This window comes from Falco cherrug, chromosome 2 (genome assembly GCF_023634085.1).
Source record: "Falco cherrug isolate bFalChe1 chromosome 2, bFalChe1.pri, whole genome shotgun sequence".
NCBI lineage: Eukaryota > Metazoa > Chordata > Aves > Falconiformes > Falconidae > Falco > Falco cherrug.
Genome location: NC_073698.1, coordinates 107,200,470 through 107,227,681, shown reverse-complemented (window position 1 = coordinate 107,227,681; position 27,212 = coordinate 107,200,470). Strand labels below are relative to the sequence as shown.

The window sequence follows — 27,212 nt, the reverse complement described above, 5'->3', positions numbered from 1 at the left end:
AGGGGACAGAATTTGTCTTTGAGAAAAAGTTCTGACACTAAGTTGTTGGACAGTAGAAAAGTTTTCTTACTGATTTTCTGCTGAGTCATCTTTGCAGTAACTTAGAAGAGTTGGAACATTACTTCATTTTTGAGGAATGCATTAGTATGAATGTGTGCAGATGAGGTGGTCCTACTTAGTAACAAAATTTGTATTTTGAAACTTACCAGATGAAATTTCATGTTACTGCATAAACATATTGTGAAAACTTCTATGGTATTTTTTTAATACTGTTATACTCTGGGATTCTTCATGTAGTTTGTTGGGTTTTTTTAATAAAACAACTGTTCACAGAAAATTATGGGGGCTTATCTATGATGTCTTTGTTTTAGCGGAATCCAGGTGAAACCCATTTGACATGGGTCACTTACCACCAGGGTTTCACTCATCTAGATCTAGGCTTAAGACGTGACTAATACAAACCCATGAAGTATTTCTTGATCAATGACCTCTTATAATCATCCTTCTTTAAACTTTATAGACAGCTCCTTGTAGAATATTTGCCTTAAGATCTTTATAGATGGTTCCTTGCAGAATATTTGCTTTAAGATCTTTATATAACATTCTTGGTGAGAAAATGAAAGCATGTAATACTTTTTTTTTTTTTTTTTTTCTCCTCCTACCATCCCTTTTTCCTGTATTCTGTGTAAAGACATAGTGGTATTTTTTCATCGTACATAGGATTTCTGTATATGTAGTATACAGTTTTATTTTGTTTAAATACATACATAAAAATACAGGGTTTGTGTTGCATTTTTTTCCTACTTCTGAGTAATTCTCTGAAAAATCAAATGTCTAGTGACAGCTGCTTTTTGTTTCTGGCCTACCTCAATAAACAGGGTTTAATTGCATCGTTAGCCATGTTGGATTTCTGGTGGTATAACTTCTGATGTTAGGTAATAGAAACTCTGTCTGTGGCTTTTGATACTTGCAATCAGTTCTGTCAAACTTCCTTTTTAATGATAATGCATATAATTAGTATTTAAAAACACTGATGCAGAATGTTCTTTTTAGTTCTAAAGTTCTCCAAACGCTCTGTGTTAGAGCCTGTATGAATGGTACCTGACCCATGTGTTTAGTCCTGAAAGAAAGTGTATATTAGTAGAGGATGAGAGCCCACATTTCTGATAGTTAAATGTCAAGAAATTACTTGCTGCTGCCAGGTATTTCAACATAATGAATTTGAAATGCTGAACAGGGTAGTTTTCTGCCTGCTTTGGAGCTTTATTTTGTGCATATGTTGTATTGCAACTTTGCTAATGAGTGGAGCTACTGTGTTGTCATTTTTTTCAAGTTGACACTTAGTGTTAGCAAACAATCTGATCACCTCCCATATTTGAGAGATAAATCATGAAACATAAACATTTGTCACCATTTTGCTAATTGTTTTTCTTGTTCCTCTTGTTCATGCTGTTTGGTTTCACTGAATAAAATCAAATGAAAGGATATTGTTCATTAAATCCAATGTGCAGGCAAAGCTGGAAAAGTAAAAGCTTCTGATGACCTATAAAGTTGGTCTAAAATATCCAGTGAGGAGTCTGGCCGGCCCTGTAGGAGATGAATACTATTTGTATTGAAGTATTACTTCCTTTAGAAATCCTACAATTTGATTTTTGTTGAAGGATACTAACCCATTCTCACCTGGCGTTGCCAAAATCAGACGTGTTCATTAAACTTTCTGCAGAATTTATTTTGTTCATGTATTTGCGTTTTAACCATGTATTACAGGTACCTTTTTTGTCTTACGAGATTTTAGAAGATTCCTTTTAAGTGTCTGAAATCTTATACTGCTTTTGCACTGTAAATGCTTAAAGAAACCTCTTTAGGGATTGAATAAACCTTCCTTCATGGAGACATAGCACAGGATTTTGAAGTAAAGGTCTACCTGGGATTTCGGCTGGCTTAGTTGAGGAGAGACAGGATCAACTTTACCATTTGTCTGGCGTTTTGGGGTTTTTTTTTGTTGTTGTTTGTTTGGGTTTTTTTCTTTGGTGGTTTGGGTTTTTTTGGGGTGGGTGTGGTTTTTTTACACATAGTTCAGACTTGTTAGAAGTGCGCACTATGGAATTCATAAAAAAATATTTTGTAGTCAAGAAGCCATGTGACACAAATTATCCTGTTAGTGTCTGTGTCATTTAGTATTTAAAAGTCAGAAAGGATAACGTATGTCTTTAAAATTATTTAGGCAATTAAATTGGAATACACGCGCTTGCTAAAATTAGCCCAGGAAGATCCACCACCTGAATGTGATTACCGTTTGCGTCATGCAATAGTTTACTTCATCCAAAACCAGGCGCCAAAGAAGATAATTGAGAGAACATTACTGGAACAGTTTGGAGATCACAATCTTAGCTTTGATGAGAGGTAATAAGATCTGCATGTTTTATTTCCTGTGCTCACGCACGTTCTCTGATGTGTGGAGACACCCCGTCATATTCAGATAGTGCATGTAACAGAGGGAAGGCTAGTATGTTTGGTTGGCTTTATCTTCTAGTTAATTGCTTGCTAGTGCATTTTATTTAAAAAAAATAATTATAAAAATCTACAAAAAGTAATCAAAAAGTTTGGGTTCTATTGGTAGGAAATAAGGAGAAATACTCAGTGTTGTTCATAATTTCGCACATAGATTTCTGCACCTTCTTTCAAAACACTGTGTAAGGCTTTGTAGCTTGCTTTCAGGGCAGTGAAAAAATGCCAGCAGCAGACAGCAAAGCAAGTTAGATGGGTAGCTTACATGAAAGCAAGACAATGTCTCTTTTCCACTTGGAATTCCATACATTGACCTATTTAAAGAAATAAATTGGAAAGTAGAGAACATTAGTCTTATTTCTGTCTAGTGGATAATCATCTAATGTTACTTTTGCAAAGTAAATATCAGGGAGTTTCAAGCCCTTTGAACTTTAAATTAGAAAGAAAGACTGAGCAATGTGGCGATTTAGCAAAATAAAACAAGAAGTAATTCTTAAATAGCACAGGCCTCCCTCACATGTACTTCAAAACTATGCCCTCTCCTGCTGATTTTACTATGAATAATAAAAAGCACTTTGTCCACAGTATTTTCATACTCTTTTGCATAAGGCTGTAGCTTATACTGTTTTGAGGCTTCTGTCTTTGTATGGATAATATCCCTTGTGAATTTCCAGTAATACTCCATGATCTCTTGTTGCTTTTTGTAAGGTGCCGTAACATAATGAAGGTTGCTCAAGCTAAACTTGAAATGATAAAGCCAGATGAAGTAAACATGGAGGAATATGAGGTTAGTATTTTTAAGTTTTTAAACTAAACTGTAATGTGAAGTAGTTATCAGTTACTGGAATTTTATCTTCACAAATTTCTTCCTGTCTTAAACAGTTTTAACTTCTCAGTGTATTGAAAGACCATCTAGTTGTAGGAGGGCTGTCCTGATCAGTTGATATAAAGCTGGGTTTTTTCCACATTTGTAATTCCAATTACTTGAGCCATAAATAAATACCTGTCCTTACAGTTTGAGTCTGTCCTTACTACTTAACATGTCTTGATGTCGCTAACAGTGTTTTGTAATGTATCACCATATGAGCCGACTGGCTTTCTCTAGTCAGAAACAGCTAGCGGTGAAGGAGTGAGAGTGGTCCAAGCCCAGCCTTACACATCTTGAGAGCTGGGTCACATGCACAGTCACATCTGTGCTTTTTCTCTAGCTGTCTCTGCAGCCATTCCCATTTTCTTATGAGCACCAGATTCTTTTGTTGGCAAGACCATACATAACCAGTTTATGCGTTTATTTTTTCCTCCTGTACTATTTGGAAAAACTTGGAAAGAAAAAAAGAACAAATCTCAGACATTAAATAATCATGACTAGTACTTGCTAAAATATTTCATCCCGTACTTAAAGTTAAGTCTTTAGCTGGTTTTACAGCATCAGTTTCAACTCTGTAATACTGTTCATTAAGGCCTTTTAACAGTGGATATTTATGTCCTAGACAGATGCCAGTGCACCACTTATACCTCACTGTTGTGCTTAGTCCTCCTGAACAAGTTGTTTGAACCTATGGGAGTAATCTTTCCCTCAACAAACCAAACAAAAAATATTTACTTGTTTCTCATTACTGGCTTCAGGACCTACAGTAGAAGCTACTACATTCCAATGTGTCCTCTCTAGCCTGTGAGGAGAAGCACTTCCATAGTAGGATTTCTGTTGCATCTTCTAGGCTCTGCAAGGCTCAATATTTTACCATTATTCTGAATGGCATTGCGCAAGTAGAATAAACCATTCTGAACTTGGCTTTAAAGGGTGAGAGAGTAGGGGAGTCTTCTATTGCCTGGACATACATGCTGCTTTTTGAGCCCCTGAGGCAGATAGTTGGTCATTTCTTCAAAGAGCGTTACTGGTATTTGTCCTGTGTAGCGAGCTGGCATTTCATGGACCCTTTCTCATACTCTTCATATTGAATTTGTAAGAGGCTATGTATTACGGTATGCTATCCCCTATTTTATTTTAATGAGCAATTGAAAGTTGGCTACTAACCAACTGCAGTAAAAGCACCTTTCTCACTTAGAGCACTTACCTGTAACGTGTACCAGTATTACTTTGTATAAAAGGTGATACAGTAAGATAAACGTTCTGCTTCAATATGAACATCTCCACAGTCTGAATTGCATTTGGTTTTTTTGTCACTTCCCATGTAAAGTGTTCAGGCTTTTTCTATGTCATTCTTATATTGAAAGTTAAGCTTAATATTTAGTGTATGAAAAAGCTTTCTAAGATTTTCTGAGTAAATAACTGAGTGTAATGTAGGGAGGGGAAAAAAATAAAAAAGACTATTAGCTTCTCACCTATTTTTGAGAAGAAAAAGGGGATCTCATAATTCTGACTGTGGTTCTCCAAAGATGCTGTGTGTTCCTTTCAAATGGTAATACGTTCTTTAAAAATAATCTCATTTAGAAATATTTTAAATATTTTAGAATTTTCTTTTTATTGAGGGAGGGCAAGCTCAGGTGGACTTTTCACACATGCAAGCTTACTAGGGGTCCTTAGCACTAACTCTGTGTATTAAGCACTAAGTAAAGCATGTGTGTGTTTAAAAAAAATGTATTTCATGTTTGTGGATGAAATTTTATATAACCTTTCTTATATGCAGAGATGGCATCAAGACTATAGAAATTTCAGGGAAACAACCATGTTTCTCATGGTAGGATTGGAGTTTTTCCAAAAAAAGAGGTAAGTGGTAGTATAGAACTCAAATGTAGTAGAGTGATTTGAAGGCAAAATGTAATATTGATAAGTAAAGACATTTTTTAAATTAAGAAATTTCATGTGTTCCTCATTTTAGTTAAGCATTTCCTTGGTCCATTTATGTCTTCCATCTACCTCAAAGTTTCCCACAACTTCCTATTCTTAATCTCCATTTCTAATCTCTTATCAAGCTATGGACTCTTTTCAGAGCACCCTCCATGTGGACCAGCACTCCTTCTCTCCTACTCTTAAGTGCTCTGGGTATCCCTTAGCCGTAAAAATCTTTCCTCTCTGGCACCACATGTGCACTTAGGTTTATCTGGTTTCATCAGCAGTGACAATTAGTCAAGTTCCCGGCTTATCCATCTTTTTATTGGGTCTTCCCACAGAAGTAAACATTTGCCTTATCATTTGTCTGAGACAAAATTCCACCTGTGATGGGTTTAAAAGAGCAGGAAAAAAGAATATATTTGAGGACAACTGTCATAGTTGTAGCTGACTCTTTTTAGCTCCGTGAGGCAATGGTGATCGATTCCCTTCTCTTTGTGAACCAAGTCAGGAATTGCAGCTGTATAAAATTGGTGAATTTTTATGTACTTAATGCACTACAGCTGAAATTTATTCTCTGATCCAGCCATGCAACAAGGATAGCAATTACAGTATAAATGCCTCAAAACCTTCTGCAGAAGAGTCTTTGAAACAGAACTGTTCAGAAGTACCCATGCCCAGCCAAAGGAATGAAATGAGTAGCTGCAGAATATCCCAGTGGCTGACATCTGTGGGGTGAAAATGGGGTTATCACACGATGCAAATTTTTGATTGTGAAAACTTTCTATGGTCAATCACTGATTTTTTTTTTTTTTTATTTTTTTCCATGCATAACACAGTAGGTAGGGAAATTGTAGTGGGACTAAAATTTTTTTTCTGTATGTTGTGTAGTAAACTGCTTCATATTTCTCATTCTTGTCTTGTATGCTCCACAAAAAGAAAGGCCACAAACAAATTGGAAATTCGGTTGGAAAAGACACTGCCTTGTCTTTGCAACAAGCTATGTCTTTGTATTGTGGCTAACACAATGAGCCCATAGTCTTAGTTTGTCTTCTGGTTGCTAGCATGTAATAAATACTACATTCATTAATAACCTAAACTGCAATACACTGCTTCATCAGTCTTGAACAGTTTATGTACAAGGGTTGGTCAGAAGATTGCCTGGCTTATTTGAAAAATAAACGCTCTGATACTGCTTGATCCCTTAAGGAGGCAGAAATGTCACAGGTATCGGTGTGGTATATAGGAACGCTCCTTGTTACCCCCAGACTTCATGCATGCTCTGAGCATGCAGGCAGGAATGGAACATCTACCAAGTTCCTCGGCACTGGCACTCCAGGATGGCACCTTCAACCATAAAATACCAGTGTTTTCACTAATCTGCTTCTTACCGTAATATATTCTGGTTATGCCAGGGGGAGGGAGGGAAGCACAGGTTTCTGCTCTCTGCTGTACTGAATTACTGGTATAGTTTTCCATTATTTACATTACTTTGCAGAATTCAAGTGAGACATTGGTTACCAAACATTATTGTTACTTAGCAAACAAGCCCATAATGACCAGTTTTAGACTCTAATGTTGGTCATAAATAAAAAATAGGATGATATCAGACTCATCTAACATCCAAAGAAGTGTAGCATTCATTCCCTGTCTAAGAAATGCAATTTCATAAATGCTTCAAGAGGTATCTAATACACATTAAGGGTGGATCTGGGTATCCACTGACCTGCTCTAAGGCACCTATTGCAATTACATCCCCACGTTTCAGCTACAGGTTCCCAAAGGACTGAGATACTGAGGTTCACATCTTGTACACTCTAGAGGGCAGTGCTACCATCTTTATTCTGAAAACAAGACTGAATCAATGAACTTTTCCAATTTTCTTTATTGTGGAAATCATAAAAATGTAACTTTAAAAATATTTATGAAAACATAGGCTCTCATAATTAAAATAACACCTTCATTAGCAGGACTTTTGAGGCTTTTCTCAGGAATCCATCTCCCTTGGTTGACCAACTTTTCTTACTTTTAATAACGCTAATTGGTACCTAGCAGCACTCAGTCTCTAGATGGAGCCAAAAATTGGCCTTTATCCAGGTGACTTCTGATTTCTTTAAATAATTGTACTGTGTTGAACAAACAAAATCAACACAAAAAACAGTTTGGTATATCTTTTTCATGGCTACTTCCAGTGTTCACTCATGACCCCTTATGGTGTTTGACAAGGCTGCAGGTGGAGAATCAAATGGTCTTTGAGTCATATTCTCTCTGGCTACTGTAGTGTAGGGACCTGCTATGGATGAGGTGAATGCAACCAGCTAAGGAACCTCAGCGCTTTTACCTGCAGCTCGCTCTTGTGGTAGTAACTGATAAGTGAACAAGCTGTAGACCTTAGCAGTTACCTTTCAAGTTTCTTGGAAAGCAAATACAGTTTTTCAGTTTCGCCTGAAATGCCTTTTTCCAAAGCGGTGCTAAAATTTAGCCATCCTGTGCTTTCTGCATCTTTTCCAAAAGCCTAGACCCAGTGAGCTCTGTAATTCTGTGAGCAGCTTCGGTGATTTTAGGCTTAGGCTTCACAGGCTGGAGCTTTATGAATTTCAGGTGTGAAAAAGCAAAATCTGTTCACTGCAGTCGTATGCTTCAGACTCTCAAGATATATAAGGACTTTGAGCTTGGATGTACAGTAATGATGATTTAAAATAGCTTACCTTGCTGTTAGATGGCACTACGTTTTTTTTCAGGGAAAGATCATACAGCTGCAGGAAGGAGCAGGAAGAGAGGGACTGAGAATAAGCCACTACCAGCAGCAAGTTTTTAATTTGGATCAACTGAGTTGTTGACACTGTAATTTCAACCTGCAGTTTCACAAATAACTGAACTAAGCATGGAAAGGGAGAGAAGTTCCTGCTTCTCTGGCTTTATAACCAGCAATTCCAGTTCCTTGCAATCATCTTCTCCCCTTTCCTCCTACATTGTTTTCTGCTGTCCTGGCCAGTTGTGTTGGTGATCAGTAGTGTAAAGAGTTTTCATGGGTAGGAAAAATGGACTTCAGGAGAGGGTAACAGGACTACTTCTTTTAATAAAAGCGTAGGTTTGTATTTTGAGGACAAAAGGTTGGAGAACAGTGACAGTACTTCCATTACTTAAGCAATAAATATTTAGCATTGCAAGGAACTGTGAGCGGATCTCGTGGTGGAAGAAATAACTTCACAGGAGATTCTGAAATCACAGTGTTTGGGTTCATCTTGTTCTTGTAAACAGGGATAACAGAAGATAAAGCTTTAAGGAACCATTGCTATTTCAAGTAGTCTTTTTCCTTCTTTTTTGTTGTCTCATTGGAAGGCATTACTGTAAGTCTTGAGTTTGCTTTGGAAAATTCTGACATGCTTTTTCAGGTATGCTCACACATAATTTTTAGCCATTTTTGTAGTTTGGTGGTTTGGTTTTGGTAGTTTAAGCATGATCTCCTGTTCTCACTAGGATGAGTGAGTGCACAATGTACTGTTCCTCTTACCACTCCCTTAGGAAATATCTCTTCCTAGATTTTTGTAGTTTGAATAAAAACGAGATTTCTAACTGCTTGTTTTTAGGGTAGCTGCCTGAACTGCTTTCAGCAGCTGGCTGTCTTAACTGGGTTTCTTTAAGTCAGAGAATTAACAGTTTAATGTGTTTGCTGGAAATGGTATGCAGCAGTGTGAGGGGAAATCAATGTGTGTGTGAAGGGATCTCTGCTGATTGTTAACTGTTAGGTTCTTAGGTCCTCTGTTCCTCGTCCTTTAAAAATTAGGCTTGTATTTATCTTCTGCATTTAGATTAAAGACAGACGTATCAACAGTCTAGCAGCACTTTTACTTTTGAAATGCTGTTGTGGCTTCTTTCATCACTTTACTCTTCAGTGGTTTGGAAGACCTTCCAGTTAGCGAGACTAAAAATTCACAGTTTGTTTTTTTAGGAATAAGGTGACAGCTTTAAATTTTACTTGCTAAGGTGTAGAATGCTATCAAGATACATATGGCAACCGAAGATCAAACCTAACGTGACATAAATGCACACAGGAAAAAATTAAGTTTTCATGTATACTCAAGGCTAATCCAAAGCTGTTTCTGAAATGAGTGGAATGATATCCATCAGTTCTAGTGAGCTTTGGATCAGACATAGCGTGCAAGTGATCTAGCCTGATAATAAAATAAATTGCTCTAATGTGCATAAAAGACAAAATTGTGTGGTAGAAAAGGCATTATGATGAGATTGGTGGGGAGGGGTGGACTTACAGTCAAAGAAGCAAATGAAATTAAGGGCATGGTAGTTACCTTGAAATGGGTGATACCTGGATGTTGCATCTAATGTTTTTGTTTCTTTACTTCAGCTATATGGAAGCCTTGCTTTACCTTATCTATGCTTACCAGAATAACAAAGAACTCTTGTCCAAAGGCCCATACAGAGGGCATGACGAGGAACTGATATCTCACTACAGACGAGAATGTTTGCTAGTAAGTGAAGGGTGAAGTATGTTAAAAAGTTGAACTTGCTGCATAGCTTTAACAATATTAATTAGTAGAAGAATCTTGCCATCATGTAAAACAAAACCAACCGCAATCCCCTTTCATTAACAAGTTAATACTTTGGCTTGTGTAAGGGAAAAAGCAGAAGTAAATAGGAGAATATTCCTATTTTTTTTTGAATAAGCAATGATCATCTTTGATTGTAAATAGTGTGCTCCCTGCTGTTGTGTCTGGGCTAGGTAGGAACAAAAGTTGACAGTGTTGGTGAGCAGACTCACCCTGTTGCCACAGTTTGATGGGGAGACAAATATTGGGAAAGGCATCAGCAGGAAACAAGGATTTTTTTCCATTATTATGCCACTTTTAGCAATAATGAGAAAACAAAAGCAGGTGATGTGACCTGTCTTAAAAAGTCCAGCTGCAAAGCTTGGGTTGGCCAGGTATCAAATGAAGTGGCTGGAGGAATAGCACAAGATCGAGTGGTTTGATGGAGTATATACATCATTGCTCTAAACTTCACAGTGCAACTGTGGTTAATACAAATTACTAGGTAGCTTTGTAGGAAGACTGTGCTTTAAAACAAACAGAAACTGATGCATGGTAGAATGTGAAATGCTGTATATTTAAAGGCTTTCCTTTTTTGTGGTCATTTATGAAGAAACTAAATGAACATGCTGCAGCACTGTTTGAATCAGGAGATGATCAGGAAGTCAATAATGGCCTGATCATTATGAATGAGCTTATTGTCCCGTGTTTGCCATTACTACTGGTGGATGAAATGGAAGAAAAAGATATCGTCGCTGTGGAAGATATGAGAAACCGTTGGTGTTCCTATCTTGGACAAGAAATGGAACGTAAGTCATTTATTAATTAAGGTAAAAGGCCTTTATGCATCTTTTTTTTATAAATGTGATGTTTTCATTGTCGTGAATTCTGCCTGTATCTGTTGTGCCTTGGTAGTGTATTTTGAGATACCCTGACTTTTGAATAATCCCATACACGTTTAAATAAACAGTTTTTCCATATATTGCACTGGGGTATTATACCTTAAAGAAAACATGCTTTTCGAATGGAAAAACATTTGTGGTGGTGGACCATCTGAAGGAGCATTTATATTAGCATCTTACTAGGAATTGGTGTGTCCTAGTTATTGCTGGCAGACCTGAAGAAAGTGGATTGTTCCAAGTGAAACTCCTTTTCTACCCACCCATCAATTAATAAAAAGTCAGTGTTGGGCAGAAAAAGGAGAATTCCACATGCAGATGTGAATGCTTATGTTTGTTTTCATTGTTTTATTTGCAGCTAACTTGCAAGAAAAGCTGACAGATTTCCTGCCAAAACTGCTAGATTGTTCCACAGAGATTAAAGGTTTCAATGACCCGCCAAAGTTACCCTCCTACTCCACACACGAACTGTGTGAAAGATACGCCCGAATCATGTTGTCACTCAGTCGAACTCCAGCTGATGGAAGATAAATTCTGCAGCCTTCCTAAGCACATTGTATAAACTTTTTTAGTTCTTAAACCTTGCCTTCCTGTCACAGGGTTTGCTTGTTGCTGCTATAGTTTTTAACTTTTTTATTTTAATAACTGCAAGAGAGAAATGACTGTACAAACTTTAGCCAGACTGCAAACGATTAAAGCTGAGAATCGCATGGCGCTCAGTCGTTTCAACCAGAATTGATGCAACATGCAAGTCTGATCATTATGGCAAAACTGCTTTTTTGCCACTTATCTGTTACAGTATTACTTTGCTTTTATCTTAAGATCCTTTACTTTATCAACAGCTGTCCGGATCACTTTGTGACTGCAACTACTTTTAAGTGTCCAGTGCTGTGTAAATACATGGTACTTGGTAGCTTGTAAATGAAATGAAAGAATAAAGTTTTATTTATGGCTACTTCTGTGTTTGCAAGCAGATACCTTGTATATTAGTGTAAAATACGGGTATTTTTGGAAGAGATACAGTATATTGATGGGTTACTCAATTTTATAGACAAGGTTCTTCAGGATTTATGGCCAGTTTAGTTACAGGTAGTCTGAGATTACTGTATGTGAATATATTGAAAAACTGTCGCAGTATTATACACCATGGTTTTTTTGTATATTATTTACTGATCTGTATGAAACTGCACCTGAACACTTTTGTGCGTGTGTGTGGCCATAACAAGTCTTTTCTGATAGTGGGGACTGGCTTCTGAAGCAAAACATTAATGGCACCTTCCCTTTATTCATAGAAAAAAAATAGGGAAAAAAAAAAAAAGTATTTTCAGTAGAAATATATTACACAGTCTGAGTGAAATTTCTAGAAATCGATTTAAGTAGAGGAAATAAAGTTTTTTAAAAAAGTGGAATTTGTGAAGCTTAAGAATTACTCAATTTTTTTAATTGGTATTTTAGTCATGTAAGTGACCAGAAATAAAACCTTACATTAATTCCATATTTGAAATGGGTTGCTACTGTTGCAACAAAATATCTAAAATGTTTTATCTGTCCTAATTAAATTTCTATTGGAAGTGAAAGAAAAGATCTATAGGGCTTGTTTTGTAAAACTAAATTACTGTCTGGTTTTAATGAAGAAAATTAATTATTTTGTGGAAAAAGAAATTGAATGCGTCCTTAGGTAATCCTGTTACCTGACACTATTTTGATTTCTACTCTTATAGAGAACACTTTGTGTTAGAACAGTAAAATATGTGAATATTTGTTTGTATGTTTTTATTGGAGCGGCACTCAACTTCTCATTACAGACTTGCAAGTGGTGTGTATTCGAGTATCTACTAATAAAAGAACACGGAGGGAGAGGAGTAATTAAGTGCAGACCATCTAGAAATGTAGTGGGCATAAATGTGGGCATGTCGTATGCAAGAAGAGGTAGAGTACAATCTTAATACGTATCAGTCTTGGAAGTTGTTCACTCTTGAGAGATGCTGGATCACAACATGCAGTGAACAGAGTGTGGCCTTCAATTCAGAATCTTTCTAAGGATGTTTTCCTTTTCAGTTTTCATTATTGGAGTGCTTCATACTTGGTCAAACTGTCCATTTATTTTACTAAAAAAAAAATATTTAAAAGAATATTTAACTCTTACAGGTGCAATACTACTCAGGAGCCTTTTTTTAGGTCTTGAAACTATTGCTGTGTGAAATACAACTTTTCAAGGAAAGATATGCATATTATGAAAAGAGTGAAGATCAATTTTAAGATTTCATAGTTTGCATCTGTTGCACTTTGATTTGAAACTCAAGAATGTGCTTACTTAGCACAGTATTTTTAAAAAAGGTTTTGACCAGATTGGACTTCTCATTCACCTTTGTCAGTAATCGTAAAAGCAAAAGTGAAAGAGCAATTGTTGCTAACAGGTTTTGAATTTGAATGCTTGAAAACTTTTAAGAAAAGCTCCCCTCCAACCCTGCAGGAACCAGTTACTCTCATGGTCTGTGTAATCTTCCATGACAAACACAGGGGAAAAGGTGCTCTTTCTAAGGTAAAAAGAGGAAGAAAGTATTTCATTTGGGAAGACTATCTAAGATACTTAAATTAAAGGGAAGCAGGCAAGGACAAGACTATTTGTTCTTCTTGTTTCAGGGTTTGGTTTTTTGGTTTTTTTTTCATTTTTTTAAAGTACAAAAATAATTCATTTTCGTTCATAGTACTGAAGTTAAGTGTTTGTTTGCAATGACTTGAATTTTTTAGTTGAATTGAGGTCTATCTAGTAGAACCGAAATAAATCTTTATGTATTTTACTTTTCAGTTTCTTTTTAAAAATCTTTTATGAATGTAAACCTTAAGCTTAATCATCAAGGTACTATTTTGTCTTAAAAACCTTGGTTTTTTCATTGCAATAAGATAGCTTGGATTCATGATGCCTAGCACAAAACCTATACAAATAACTGGAAGGCAGTAAAGTATACAGTTCATTTGGCTACCTAATAATCTGTTACTGAATTACGTAAGGAGATACTTCTCTTCAGTATGGGAGTTAAGAGACTTTTATCAGGCTTTTTTTCAGTTTATAGAACACACAAAGGTTAAGGAAGCATAACCCAAATTCATTTACTCCATCCCCTGCACCATCAAGTGAAGGCAGAGGTGTGTGTTTTTTGGGTTTTTTTTTTTTCCAGATGTTGCTTCATACCATGAAGAAGGACCCTGAAGGCACTGCAGTCTTTCAGTTATGTGCCCCTCTGCCGCCCTGGGACTGACTTGTCATATCACTGCACTTTAACTGATCCTTTGGTAGTGTCAAAAATCCTGTTGATTCTAGTTAAAGCTGCCAGAGCAGATCTGTTACTTCTGGCCTAGCAGAAAACCATGAGCAGCAGCAGAGTTAATCTGAACAAGTGAAAAGAATTGATGGGAGTCAATTTTTACTACTTAGATGTGGTGATACTTGAAATTTTTGAGTGATTCCTTCATTTTTGAGTAAACATTGCTTTGTGGACAATCTGTACTTTAGCTGCAGTGAATTACTGATGCAGTGAACAGATTTGGTCTAGAAAACATGAAGTATGAGCATAATCAAAAGCATATGTTTCATGTTCAAGCATTAAAAAACCCCCAACAATTAGAAAATGTCTTATAAATTATATCTCAGATTATTATTAGGCTACTCCTGTATACATGTGAAGACTGCAGCTCCAGAATGGTACCTGACATAAACAGCAGCACACAGGAAACAGTCTGATACTCTCCAACAAACATAAAGGTCCATAGAGAGAGATAGTTGTGGTTGTTTATATTCTTCATTTTGTTCCATTTCCTTGTCTCAAAATCCAGTGAAGCCAAATGTTTGTGGGAGGCCTTATATAAACACAACTTAAGAAGGGTGATGAAGAAATGTGCCACTATATATGTAAGTCATCTCATCTATGCAGCATTTTCCAACATAAATATATATATGAATTTTTTTAAAGTATATTCTGTTTTTGTGTCTAGAAGGATGCAAGAAAAGCAGGTATCAGTCATGGCATTGAGAGGAAAGTGGTTGTGCCTTTCCATTACTTGCTTCTGGAGAGGATATTAATAAAGATTAAAAAAACACCCAACACAATCTTATTCAAAGATGTCTTTTAGCAAAGTACAGTAGGTAGAATTCAAAAGAGGAGTGACTCTTTCAAGCGAAAAAAATATTTTTCATGTGATTGATATCCAGTTTTTCTTTACTTACGGTGTCCTTGAAGATCTGGGCTTGATGGATAAGCTATTAACTGAAACCAATCTTAATTCCTAAGTAGGAGCATCTTTCCTTGTGGGCAAAGTAATAGTATCGGTACTTCCCTAGTTAAGTTTCCATCAGCAGAACGTTCCTGCTTGGTTCAGCCTTTCTGTTTCAGTTTTAGTCCTTATGGGAGTGAAGCCACAAAACTTGTGCAGACACCTGTGTATCTTACAGCTCCAGCCATTGCTGCTGTATGCACGTGTACTCCAGCTTTATTGTCGTGCCCTTAAAATCTTTCACTGAGCTACAAAATTTTCTTCAGCCTTAATTTCGGATCTTCACTGTAGGTGGCAGGAAGAGATTCTCACTTCTCGGAAGTGGTTGCTTGAGGCAGCACGTTGGAAGAACAGCTTGGCTTGCTTCCTGGTGGTTCGGATCAACCCAAATCCCCCTCTCACAGGCTGAGAAATGTATAGCGAGAAAGGCTTATTTTCAGAATGGCATTCACTGGATGGATGCGGCGTGAGTGTTAAGGGATATGGTCATCCTTCATCTCTCCCCTCCTATCTTAATTAAAGTACCTCTCAAATAAAGGTTTGGGCTCCCCGGGTCTTTCATTCACTCTATTACCACTCCATCCCACGCTGTTCCCCGTTTTAGTCACTAGACTGTCCACTTTCCGGGCTTTCTAGCTTAGTGTTTGGTTCACTGTTAGCTGGTGCCTTCACTAACCGGTAGAGCTAGTGATTTGGAATGAGGATTCTTTTGTTTCCATCTGATTAGTGTGGGTTTTGATTTTTCATCTCTTCAGGCTCCTGAGCACTTTTCTTGGAACCGATCTGATGTGTATGCCTGTGCAGGATCTGTGGGTCAAGTAACACCGTCCACACACATGCTGTCTTGCAACTTAGCATTTGAGAGCCAAAAATAGGAAAGTTATGGATAGTTAGTTCCAATTTTTTTTTTCTGTATATAGTCTCTTGGCACATTAGGAAAAGCAGTAAATCATTTGTTGGAACTGACTTGACTGAACACACTGAACTGGGCACTTGGGAAGCATGAGGAGTGCCTCGTGCAGTGTATCTCAGCGCTATCTACCCAGGTTTATGAAGGCTGTAGAGGCAGTTCCTGACGTTGAATAGTTTTGGCTTTCCCTGATCCTCGTGCTTTATAGCTGCAGTCAAACATAAATTCTGACAAAAAGCAGCTATGTCTTGCAGTGCTGGTGTAACTTGGTACCTGTGCAGTCCCTACCCATGTATGTGTTCTGTACCTAGGTATTTCCTATCACTTTGTGGGACTGTATCTTTTTCATTATCTGTGTTAAAGTTCTCTGAACCCATTTGTATTTCACAGACATGCAGACAAGGAGAAGAACAATAGTTCTGTAGATTTCCTTCAAGAAACAATACTTGTATTTTGTCTGTGAGCTTAGTCTGTAACAGTGAAACTTTTAACTATGGGCTAAGGGCTTGGAAAATCTGTTGGAGTTAGGGGAGGGGTTGGTTTTTTCTTTTTTATTATTATTACAGATAATACAGAATCATAATGTAGAGGGAATTGCTGTTTAATCATAGTAAACTGTATGGATTAGGAAAAAATAAAGTAAGTTTTAAGCAAAAAAAAAAAGAAAAGTCAGCGTTAAGTAATGCAGTTTGAAGAAAAATTCAGGCTTGCTTAGGGAAGAGGTTGGCAAGTTAGGTTTCTGAGAGAAAGCTTGACGTATGGAACTGAAAATCTTGTAATAGCTTGAGGTAATACGTTATTGTATTCTGCTTATGAATATGCTTTTTTGTTTGGAAAGATTCTGGGGAAGTTTAGCATCTAATGAAGCAGATTCTTAAAAATAAATAAATAAATCATGACAAAATCAAATAACAAACCCCCCATTCCTTGAGGGAGATAATGTTCTGAGAAATACCAAGTTAAGTCTGGGTGCTCAAAAGACTTATCGCCTCGCTTCCATGCTCACAGTATTTTGAACAATACATTCTGTTCTGGATTACGTACGATTTCCCTTTGAATTTCTGAAAGAAAATTTGTTATCTCCGGTGCCTTTGAACATGAGGTGAAGACCTGTCATTATATTTGGCACAGGTGCTTGTTCCACTTTCAGCTGATGGTGGTTTTAGTTATGTGGCTGTTGCAAGGTGCTTGAACAGATGATTTCTTGCTTCAGTATCCATTGGTAGGATGGAGTCCTCGATATGCTTTGCGTACAAAGATTTATACTGCTGTGTTTTAAGAGTTGACTCCCCTTCCCCTTTTTCTTGGTACAGTTTAATCCTGTTATTTGAATGCCTTGCACTGGGCAAGTGAAATAGTACTGGGGTTTGTTTGCCATCATTCTTCTCCACTGAAGATAGTGACCATCTCTGTGTTACCTGGACTTCCTAAGAGACTTCCTAGTGCTTTGTGCTCTGTGAAATTTTTAAACTGAAACAGAAAGTGGTGAAGTTAATTACCTGCTGGATGTAGTTGATAGAGAAGAGCCATAATGATGTTTTCTAATTAGTAATAACGTAAAAGTAGGTAATTTCTCCCTTGACACAGTGCCCCACAAGACTAGGAAAGCTGGGTATCTTTTCTAAGAAAATAGAAGCCACTGGGTAAATCTGGCAAGTGTTAAAACTGGCCATAATCTCTTAGGGAGAACTCTTGTACGGCTAGCATGTTTGTTCTCCAGTCTTTGTTTCTGGAGTAGGCATAAAGCTAACAATACTGACTCAATAGTATTTATAATAGGTTTTCACCTGCTCTGTAGTAATTTTATGGGTATTTTGCTTTATATATATATTTTTTTTATAGAGGCTTGTTTTGTAAATGCTTAATGTCAACTCTTGGTGATAAGCAAGAAAGTATGATTAGTTTAGATGGCTATTTTCATCAGTTCAGTGAGGTTGTGAAAATTTGCAGTTGTCCTCTGTTATCTCTTGCCTATTACCTGGCTAGTTCCCCAGTGTCTGCAACCAAAGCACTTTTGAAACTAACTAGTGGTAAACTATCATGTTCTTTTTTTTAATCATTATTTTTAATGTGATTTTTTAAGGGAAAAAAGTCAGTTGTTTGGCAGAGAGGGTTACAAGAGGTCTAAGGGAACTACCGAATACTAATAAGCTCTGACTAAGAGAGGAAGAGAGGCTAGTAATATAGCTGGTTTTAAACTAATCTGTCTGGTGTTATTGCTGCTATTAAGATTAAATAATTTGGTTTTAAGTGGTGTTCTAGTGGTTATGAATGCTGTTTACAAGCCCTCTATAAAAGGGTACTGCACAAAGAATGTCTAAAGGGAAGTGCTGGACTATGAGTAAATGCTGAGGGCTTCTAAGTGCTGTCATCTAACACCTCTTTCCAGAGTTCAAGTATTGTGGAGTTTGATCCCAGCAGATTTAAAAAAAGAAATGAGAGGTGTTATCAACTACAGAAACACTCAGGTGTGTGAACGGACAGAGCTATTCAGTCAGGATTTCTGCAGAGCAAGAGAATGAAGGCTGTCGTGTTCTCTCATACTGCACTTGATCAACCACAGACTCTTTGCTCAGAGGAGACTCGATGCTTCTCAGCAGTGTAGGCAAAGCTGGATTTGGCCATGAGACGAGAGCAAGGCTCGCTTCTGCTGTAGAAGTGGGAAACAGGCGCATTTTGGACAGGAGCCCTAGCGTGGCAGGCATGCTCTTTCTGGAAGTGGAAAGGATAGCGACAGTTTGGGAAGCCCCCCCTTTTCGATAGGAGTCCGCACACAGCTGTTCTGCTCCTTCCCCTTGTCATCAGCAGAACTGCGACTCCAGGTCGGTGTATTGGCATAGCTGGCGCAGAGCTGACAAGTCTGTCCACTAGCTGCATGCTTTGTTGCCCAAGTGCCCATTTTGTCACTCTCCTTTTTACTGTCACACCTGCAAACTTTTTTTTGCTTCTTTTTACGTCCCTTCTGAGCCTCGCCTTTCTAGTGTACTAGCCCTGCTGGATAAGAGAAGCGATAGCTTTGCTTTCAAAATAGTGAAGTGGTGGATCCTATATTAAACATGCAGTCAACTGAATCCAGCTCACTGAGCAGTCTCAGCTGCACTGTAATTGACTGACTGACTCCTGGCAATGTGTATCCTTCCTTCAAATTTTACAGCATTTTCAGATTTCATCAGTTACTCCAGATATTTCAGCTTACTGATGAAGATGTCTTTGCAGGACCTGACCGCTTCCCCTCCCTTCACTAGTAATGCTTCCCCTGGATCGCAGTAACAAGAAACCCGTATGGCATGACACCATGAAAATATCTTTGGAAAAAACATAAACTTTTGGTCTTACAGCCATCCCTGGCACCATAAGAGCCATGAGATTGTAAGGGGACAGCTCCTCTGGTGGCCTGCAGTCTCTCGGCTGCCTGTACCACTTGGTGCAGTCAGACTTGGCACTAGACTTTTGACACCAGCACAGTGTGCTGTCACAAATAGTTCTCATGGTTCTCCAGAGTAACAGCAAATGTTCCGACAGCATGTGCAGCGGGGCTGCGTAGGAGTCTATCAGGTTGCATGTGGGAAGCTACTTCTACATGTGAAGTACCTGAGTTACAAATTTTCGCATTAGTAGTAGGCCTCCTACACCAGAGAAAATCACTCGGCTTCAAATGACATCAGGCAGACTGCAAATGAACGCAGGTATGATGAAACTGAAACTTTTGCTTTCTGAAGAATCTTATGTGGCAACAGCCTAATGATGAGGAATACAGTTAATGTACTTGAGGTTTCCCATTTTTTTTTCAGTTTTGACCAAGCTCTTACCTACTGTATTACAATATGCCAAAAGTTTTTCTTACGTTAAATGGCCCATCTTCCTAAACTAGGAATCTGGAAGTTTTCAGTGGTGTCCTCAGTGACAGTCTATAGGTAATTATTATTGATTTTTGTAATATATTTTTCCTTTTGAGTTTTTCAGCTGGCCTGCATAGGAAATGATTTAAGAGGAGTGCATTAGTTTGGACACCCTTTCTTCTTTAAGTGTATAAAATGGGTGTTATTGACAATGCTTTTATATTGCGGATTTTACGGTGCCTGTGGGTTGTGTCTGGGCAGGGTTGGGTTTGTTTTTTACGGCCGTGGTACTTTTTATGTTGTGTAGAGAGCCTAATGCTGTAAAGGATCCCTCGGGGCTGGGATGGCGTGCCGCCCGCGCAGGGCCTCTGCTGAGGCCTGGACCCTCGCGCCCTTACAGCCGCGAGCGCGCCCCTCAGCGATGGGGACAGCGGGGGTCTGGTCTCCATGGGAAAAGCATTCTGAAATGTTTCACACCTCTTCTGTCTATAGAGATTGACTGAAGGTGTGGAAGTCTGGCTTTGGGCGGTGAGAAGCTGCAGAAGCGCTGGTGGGCGCTCGGGGCGTAGTTCCGTAAGCCCTTGGGATGCTCTCTGCCCTCGGGCAAAAGGTTTCCAGGCCCAGGCAGGCGGGAGCCCACGCATCCCACACCTCGGGGGCAGTTTCCCCGTGAGCCTCGCTCTGCAGCCCCCCGCCGCAGCCCGGAGGGCACAGCGGGCGCCGGCCTTGCCCTCGCCGCCGGGGTGAGGCGGGGCGGGGCGGGCATGGCCCTGCTCGGCCTTCCCGCCCGGCCGGGGGGCGCTTCCGCGGCGCCGGGGCGCCCCCTGCCGGCCGCCGGGCGCCACTGAGCCGGCCGTGGCGCGGCTCCCCCAGCCCGCCGGCGGGCAGCGGGGGCCCGTGGCAGCCGCTCACCTTCCCCCGCTTGCGGGGGTGCGTGCGGGCAAGGCCTGAAGCGACCGGGTGTTTTGTCGGGGTAGGCAGCCTCTCAGCAGTTCGTTCTAATGGCTGTAGTCCGTGCTGCCGTTCCTACTGAACAGCTTTCGGATTTTACGCTGGCCCCTGGCTGGCAGCGCGGCGCTTTCGCCAAGGGCTCCTTCTGCTCTGAAATTCACTTTTTGGTTGGTACCAAATCCCATGGCTTTGACGGGATGTACGAGCATTCCTAGGAAACTGGCTGGGCTTTCTGAGGTGTTGGGGTGCCTGTGAACGAGAGAAGTGAGGGCAGTTTATTAGGTGTCTAAAAATTATCTGACATACTGTGAATTTAATGTTTCTACCTTGAGGCTGTGTGCTAATGACAGATTCAAAATAGCCATGTGCTGGAAGTTTTCAGGAGCGTTTTTTGGAGATTTTTTTTTTTTTTTTTGGGGGTGGGGGTGGGGTTTTTTATTTGTTGGTTGGTTTGGGTTTTTTTAAGTTTCTAGGAAGAATAATAAAAATTATTTAAATATTTATTTTATAATATTTATTTTTTTATTATTATTATCATTATCATCGTCATCATCATCATCATTATTTAGTGGCTGGTATTCGTGCCTAGCAGGGAAGAGAAGGAATAGTTTATGAAATGACGGACCAGGGTTTCAGTTGGATGCCTGCGGCCAATTACCTACTAACTGGTTAGTGGGTTACTAACTACCAAGTTTCTCACCTCTTTAGAAATGTGTACACTTGAAGAAACAATAGTGAAAACAAGGTGATGTGACTTGGCCTAAGTCACAAAGGGGAAAATTCAACGGAGATCTTTGAGTGAAGAAATAAATTTGCTCTGTGTGAATTTGGGTACCGTATTTTTAGCAGCTATTGTTCCTAGAAAATCAGATCATTTTGACCCGATGTACCATGCTAGCTGCTCCAAAAATTGCAGTTTTGTCTCTGTTCTAGCATGTATAGCGATGCCTCCTACTTGCTTGTCAGGATTGAAGTGTCAGCATCACGACAGCTCAATCATGACACTGGTACGCAAGGTCTGAGGCTTGACCTTTTCTGCTGTGTTTGAACTTACTCTGAAGAAGGCAACATCGCGGTGCCTACCTGAAAACAAAGGTGATCGGGGGGTCTCCAGCATCCTATTTGGTGCATATGAAATAATGAAGAGGAGATTAATCTTTATTGTGTTCACCTAGTTTGAGATTTAGTAGGCAGACCAAAGATTACTTCAGCTAATTAGGCTTTCTAATTGGATTTTAAAAGTTATTAACCTTTTAAATAGGTTCTCCAGAGTGGTATGTCAGCATGTACTACTGAGCTAATTTGCAGCCAGCTATTGGTTCTGCTTGCGGGGCAGGCAAGGGTCCGGTTGCTCCTTGGTGAAGGGTGGGCAGGGAAAATGTTTGGGGCCCTGCTTTGCCATGGTCAGGGGTGCAAGAGAGGAAGGTGGTGCTCTGGCAGTGAGCACAGAAGTGCAGGTTCTCTGTGTGTAGCGTAGGGCTGGGTACGTGCCCAGGTAGCTTTCTGCCTTACCTTCTGTATCACTTACCACCCACAAACCTAGCTGGGATTTTACCAGGAGGCCAAGTAAAGAAAGAAAACTCTCCCCAAAGAGAGTTTTTCTCTCCTTTGACTCTGTCTTGCCTTTGTGTTTGCTTTTTCTGTAGCACATATTACATGTCTTCATCCCACAGCCAGTAAGGAGTTCCTCCTGCACAAAACCCCAAGATGCATGTTACAGAGTACCAAAAATGACTGGCCAAAGTTGCAGTGGAGGCAAAAGCTACAAAGAGCAGCATAGTATTATTTGCTGGACATATTGGAAGGTGTGATTAGTCTTTTACAATTTTTGTATGAGGGCTGTTGGTGATTTTTTCATTCCTGATGAATTTAAGTGGTGCTCTGCGTTTTCTCTTCTGTGCCACTCAGTCCCATGCATGCAAAGCCACAATAGCACTATACAAAAATAACCTGAGATGTTTAGATATACCCATGATCAAAGTCATAAAGATGGGTGGAATTTGGGTCTGCAGTAGCATATCTACAAGAGCTTTCCTGCAAGTGTTTCTCCTTGTCCAATGTGCTTTAGGACTTCTGAAATTTTCTTTCTCCCCCTTAGCAACCTAACAGTATATGAAGTCATATGGGCAAGACGGAAGATACACATTTATTTACTTAAACTTGCCCCATTAAGTAAAGTCCAAATTTACAGCACAAAATCTCTTTGATACTCAGTTTTCATATATCAACAAGAAGTTTAAACACCCCAGTTCCCAAGACCCATTGCATTTTTCTTTTTTTTGCCATAATACTTTTCACTGCTTGTAAGTTATAGCACTCTCTGAGAGCCAAGAATGAGACCAGTGCTAGGCCATTGCTGGTGTCCACGCTAAAGAGCTGCTGTTCGATGGATTTCATTAACACAGCCGCTGCTCTGCACTCGCTGCTTTCCTTCCTGCTTTCTTGACCAGAGATGATGCTCTACCTGCTACACAGAGCTGAGGCTTAAAGTCCCGGCCATGTCATGCTGTGGATTGCTGGCAGCACATCATACGGCTGTCAGTCTGGTGACGATGGACTTCTGTCTCTTTGCAAATGGAAAGCTCGAGGGCTGACAGCAGTCCTCGGCTGCCAGCCTGCTCTAAGAAAATCCTGGCACTGAATAGAAGGAAATGTGTCATGCTTCTGGTGCTGAGCTTTTTCCATAGTTCCACTTGCAAATGCTTTGCTGAAAAGTAGGAGTAACCTTCTTTAGTTGCACATCATACTCATTACAAAATATTCAGAGAGAAGGTTTGCCAACAGTCAAGGATGGAGTTAGTGCGTGCAGAAATAACACTCGGTTCTTTTTATCTGTGGATCTTTGTTCTTTTTATGCAAATTTGTTGTGTTCAGCATGGAGTGAGCAACCTGTAGCTATGGCATGCCAGACTGAGATATGAAATTTTTCTCTATTAAGTACCTGCAGCGGTGGGAGAAGTACAATAACAGCATTTTTATTTTTTTAATGAAATCCAAACAAATAGTACTTTACCTGCCCTTATGTTATTACCAGCTACATGCGTGCCTTGTTGCAGAATGAAAGCACAGTAAATTGATTTTGTCGTTATAGTCTCTGGTTTTGCTGTTGTTAAGCTCTTTCTGGACTATACTGGGAGATTTCAGAACTGATTCACTGTCCTGTGTGTGTTAAAACCAACATAGTGCAACGCTGTCCCCTCTTCATGTATCAAGGCTTGTAACTCTTCTGTGTGGTTCATTCAGTAAAGTTTATGCTGTAATGGAAACCTTCAGTGGGAATGTGTAGTTGTAACCCGTACGGTCTGAAATGACGCACACTTGGAAAAATCTTAATGTGATACGTTGTAATGAGGGGTTATAAAAGTATGAAAAATAGATTCCTGCCCTGTTCCTTCCCTGAAAGATTGATTATACACTTCTTGGAAACGTGCTTTCAATTTTGGAGAGCCAAGTATTGTCTGTCACGGTTTATGAGCAGGTATCTCTGAGCAAATGCAGCCCTTCAGCAACTGGACCTGACACTCACTTGAGGCAGGGAGGAACATGAAACTTGGAAATGTGTAGTCTCATCATCACCTTCTGGTTTGTGTTGAGAGTATATTCTTGAAACCCCAGATGAGAGAAACATTCTGCTTTTAGCGTACTAAAATCATTAACAGTAAGAGCAAATAACTATCTTGAACATCTTTTAATTCTAAAAGACAGAGTGGAGAAAGATACATCCTCCCCAGTGTATGGAAAGGAAGCTGAGCAGAAAAGAAAGAAAAGTAAGGTTGGGACATGTGTTTGAGGATTTTATTTCTGACTGAGGTATTGAATCTTCCAGAACCAAGAGTTTCTAGAGAAGCTGGTTGAACGCTTCCGCTTTCCCACTCAGGAAAGTATAAAATACATTAAAAAAAAGGTCTTGATTATGTGCTGTGAAGCCAGTCTTTTTCTGTTCCTCCTATAGATCAGACAGAACAGTTGCTGGCTGTAGTCTGGGATTGGCACAACTTTGGATCTATATAAGTGTGCGTTTGTGTGTTCTGATTCTTCCTCCGCAAAGAAGAAAATGGAATATACTGTATGTTCAGAAAAAGACAAAAAACCTTCAGGCTCAACATTTTATCAAGTTCTGGATTGCTTTATGTTGCCATGCAAACAGGTTGGTTTGCAAGGGTTTGGTGGTTCCATCTTGAAAGCTGATAATCAATACTTTTGTTCAAAGCTACTCAGACCTTTGCAAATATGCAAGCTTAAATTTTTTTGTTTATTTTTTAAAAATTAATCAATTAGAAATCACTTTCAAAAGTAATGAAGCATATAAAAAGTATAAAAGAAACTGAAGAATCTATAGGTATAATAGGTCAAATACAAGTAAACAGGTTTTAGAGTGCTATGTGGAACAAACACACTTTTCAGAATATTAGCCCTCAGTGCCTGATGTATTCACACTCTAAATCTAATCTGTGTTTATTCTCTTGAATAACATTGTCACTTCATAGGTAATATGAAAGAAAATGTTATTTACAAGATAGCTGACAGCAGAATAACACTCATTTTAGAATAACTGTAACATCAAAGTCAATTAAAAATCAGTTTTATTATGCCGATATTAAAACTATCGGAGTGGGTGCACCATAGAGAATTATTTAGCTATTAGATATTTCTATGCTAAATAGAATTTCAACTAAGCTGTTTTTTGCAGGGTAAATACTAAGGATAAAAGTGGACTTAAACTGTCATTTTTGGCTTCTAGTTTATACTTTTTCCTCTGTTAAAGCCTTTGTGTCCTGAGTGAACTGTAAGATTCCAGAGGTCTGAAGTGTTTTGTGTGTGGCTTTTTGCGTGGCTACTATGGATCACTGTTTGCATAAACAGCAGCAGCAGCTTAGATACCGATGCAAAACAGCCTTGCTGAAATGACCATTTAGTGGCAGTTGGTCTTAGGATCCAGCTTTTAGTCCTTATTTAGTTGTAATTCTCCCTTCCTGAAGGAGGGCAGTGGGGTGGGGGGAAAGGTTCATCATTCGTGTCAAAATTAGCTGCTTTCCAGTCCTCTCTGTCATAGTAGGTCAAACTGCTCTGCAAACACCTCTTGGGAGTAGGTGGAATAAATGCACTGAGACAACCCCTTCTCTGTGATCCCAGAAAAGTTTAGAAGAAAGAGAACTGAATCTAGAGTCACTGTTACTGTAGTGATGATGCCGCAGAAACCAGACACGTTCACAGGAGTTGTTTTCACACAGTTGATGCTTCCTTGCAAAAATCTTCAACACTGGGCTGCGAAATTGCTGGGTAGCACCCTAAGCCTGTTGCCTTACCGGGAGTCCTGTTGTGGTACTCACATGTAAGGAAGATGAGGCTTAGCTGTCTTCAACCCTGTAAGTTTCTGGTGTTAAGTGCTTTTAATGCCCTTTTAAAAATAATAGGGATAATATTGACAGAAAGGTGGTGGTTGTTATTTTGCTTTACAAACCAGTGCTGACAGTACCCCTTTAATTTCCTCCTCCGATTCTCAGAGGTAAATGCCCTTCTTGGTTTTGAAGTAGAGGGAATGTGCAGTTGCGAATCCCAGTTTTGGAAATCCTGTTGTCTCTGTAGTCATGGAAGGCAGAGAGCAACATTAGACATATATGTAAAACATTATTTTCCTTTCTCTACTGCAGTCCCGACTGCTTTTTCTAAAATCCTCTTCAGCAATTTGAGGAAAAGTTTTAAGGGTCAGAACAACGCAAGTACAAATTAAAAAGTGTTTATAAAAGGAGTGTCAAAACTAGGAAGACATGTAACTGTAGCAATATGAAGCTCTGAATGTATTACTGCCATGTTTTCCATAACTTGTATTCTGATACTGGTTGCATGCTGTGTAAGTAATAGTATAATTTATTTTTAGAAAGTAGCATTAGAAGAGAAATACTATTATTCTGATATCAGAAGTGAATGATGCACTGAGGTCTTTAAATCTTATTGCTGCAGAAGAATCTAGGGTGCCCAAGTCATGCCTTTTTCATCCTCTCTTTTTTTTCCTTTTTTCTTTCTTTTCTTTTTTTTTTTTTTTTTTTCCAAAGCTGATTTTCTCCTGTGAAGTTCTACATGATCAGGGTGCTTTTGTTTGGCTTAGGTGTTTAAGTTCTGTGGAAAAAAAATGGACAAGAACAGTGCAAGAGAGAATACTAATGATTAATTACATCTATGTCTATGCCTTTTACATTTTCTGTTCAATTTAGGGTGAGCTTTCAAAAGAGACGCTACTACCGTAAACACGTTAGTATCACTGACATTGAGGGACAAGGCTTAACTTCCTTAAATCTTCTTTGAAAATCCGAATGCTCTCTAGAAGATGAGGAAGGGTTTAGGCACTAGGATATGTGAAAGCTGTGTGCTCTTCCTTCAAAAACAAGAATGTTAACTGAAAATTCTCACAAATGAGTTCCTCTTATGTAGGTCTGCAAGGTTTGATAATATCTAAGCAATGTGTATGTGCTGTTGTGTGGTAGTCATGTGAATTTA

At 39.0% G+C, this 27,212-nt stretch overlaps 1 protein-coding gene across 3 annotated transcripts in view; it reads left to right on the top strand.

Annotated features, from left to right (window-relative positions):
• Window positions 1–11,700, top strand: part of USP25 (ubiquitin specific peptidase 25) — a 97,155-nt gene extending 85,455 nt beyond the window's left edge. For all 3 annotated transcript variants that reach the window (XM_055701879.1, XM_055701878.1, XM_055701880.1), the window contains 6 exons: window positions 2,225–2,403; window positions 3,217–3,295; window positions 5,157–5,236; window positions 9,666–9,789; window positions 10,460–10,655; window positions 11,104–11,700. In XM_055701879.1, the coding sequence (XP_055557854.1) occupies window positions 2,225–2,403; window positions 3,217–3,295; window positions 5,157–5,236; window positions 9,666–9,789; window positions 10,460–10,655; window positions 11,104–11,276 (831 nt within the window). In that variant the 3' untranslated portion in view covers window positions 11,277–11,700. The remainder of the gene's footprint in view (window positions 1–2,224; window positions 2,404–3,216; window positions 3,296–5,156; window positions 5,237–9,665; window positions 9,790–10,459; window positions 10,656–11,103) is intronic.
• The last annotated feature ends 15,512 nt before the right edge of the window (window positions 11,701–27,212 follow it).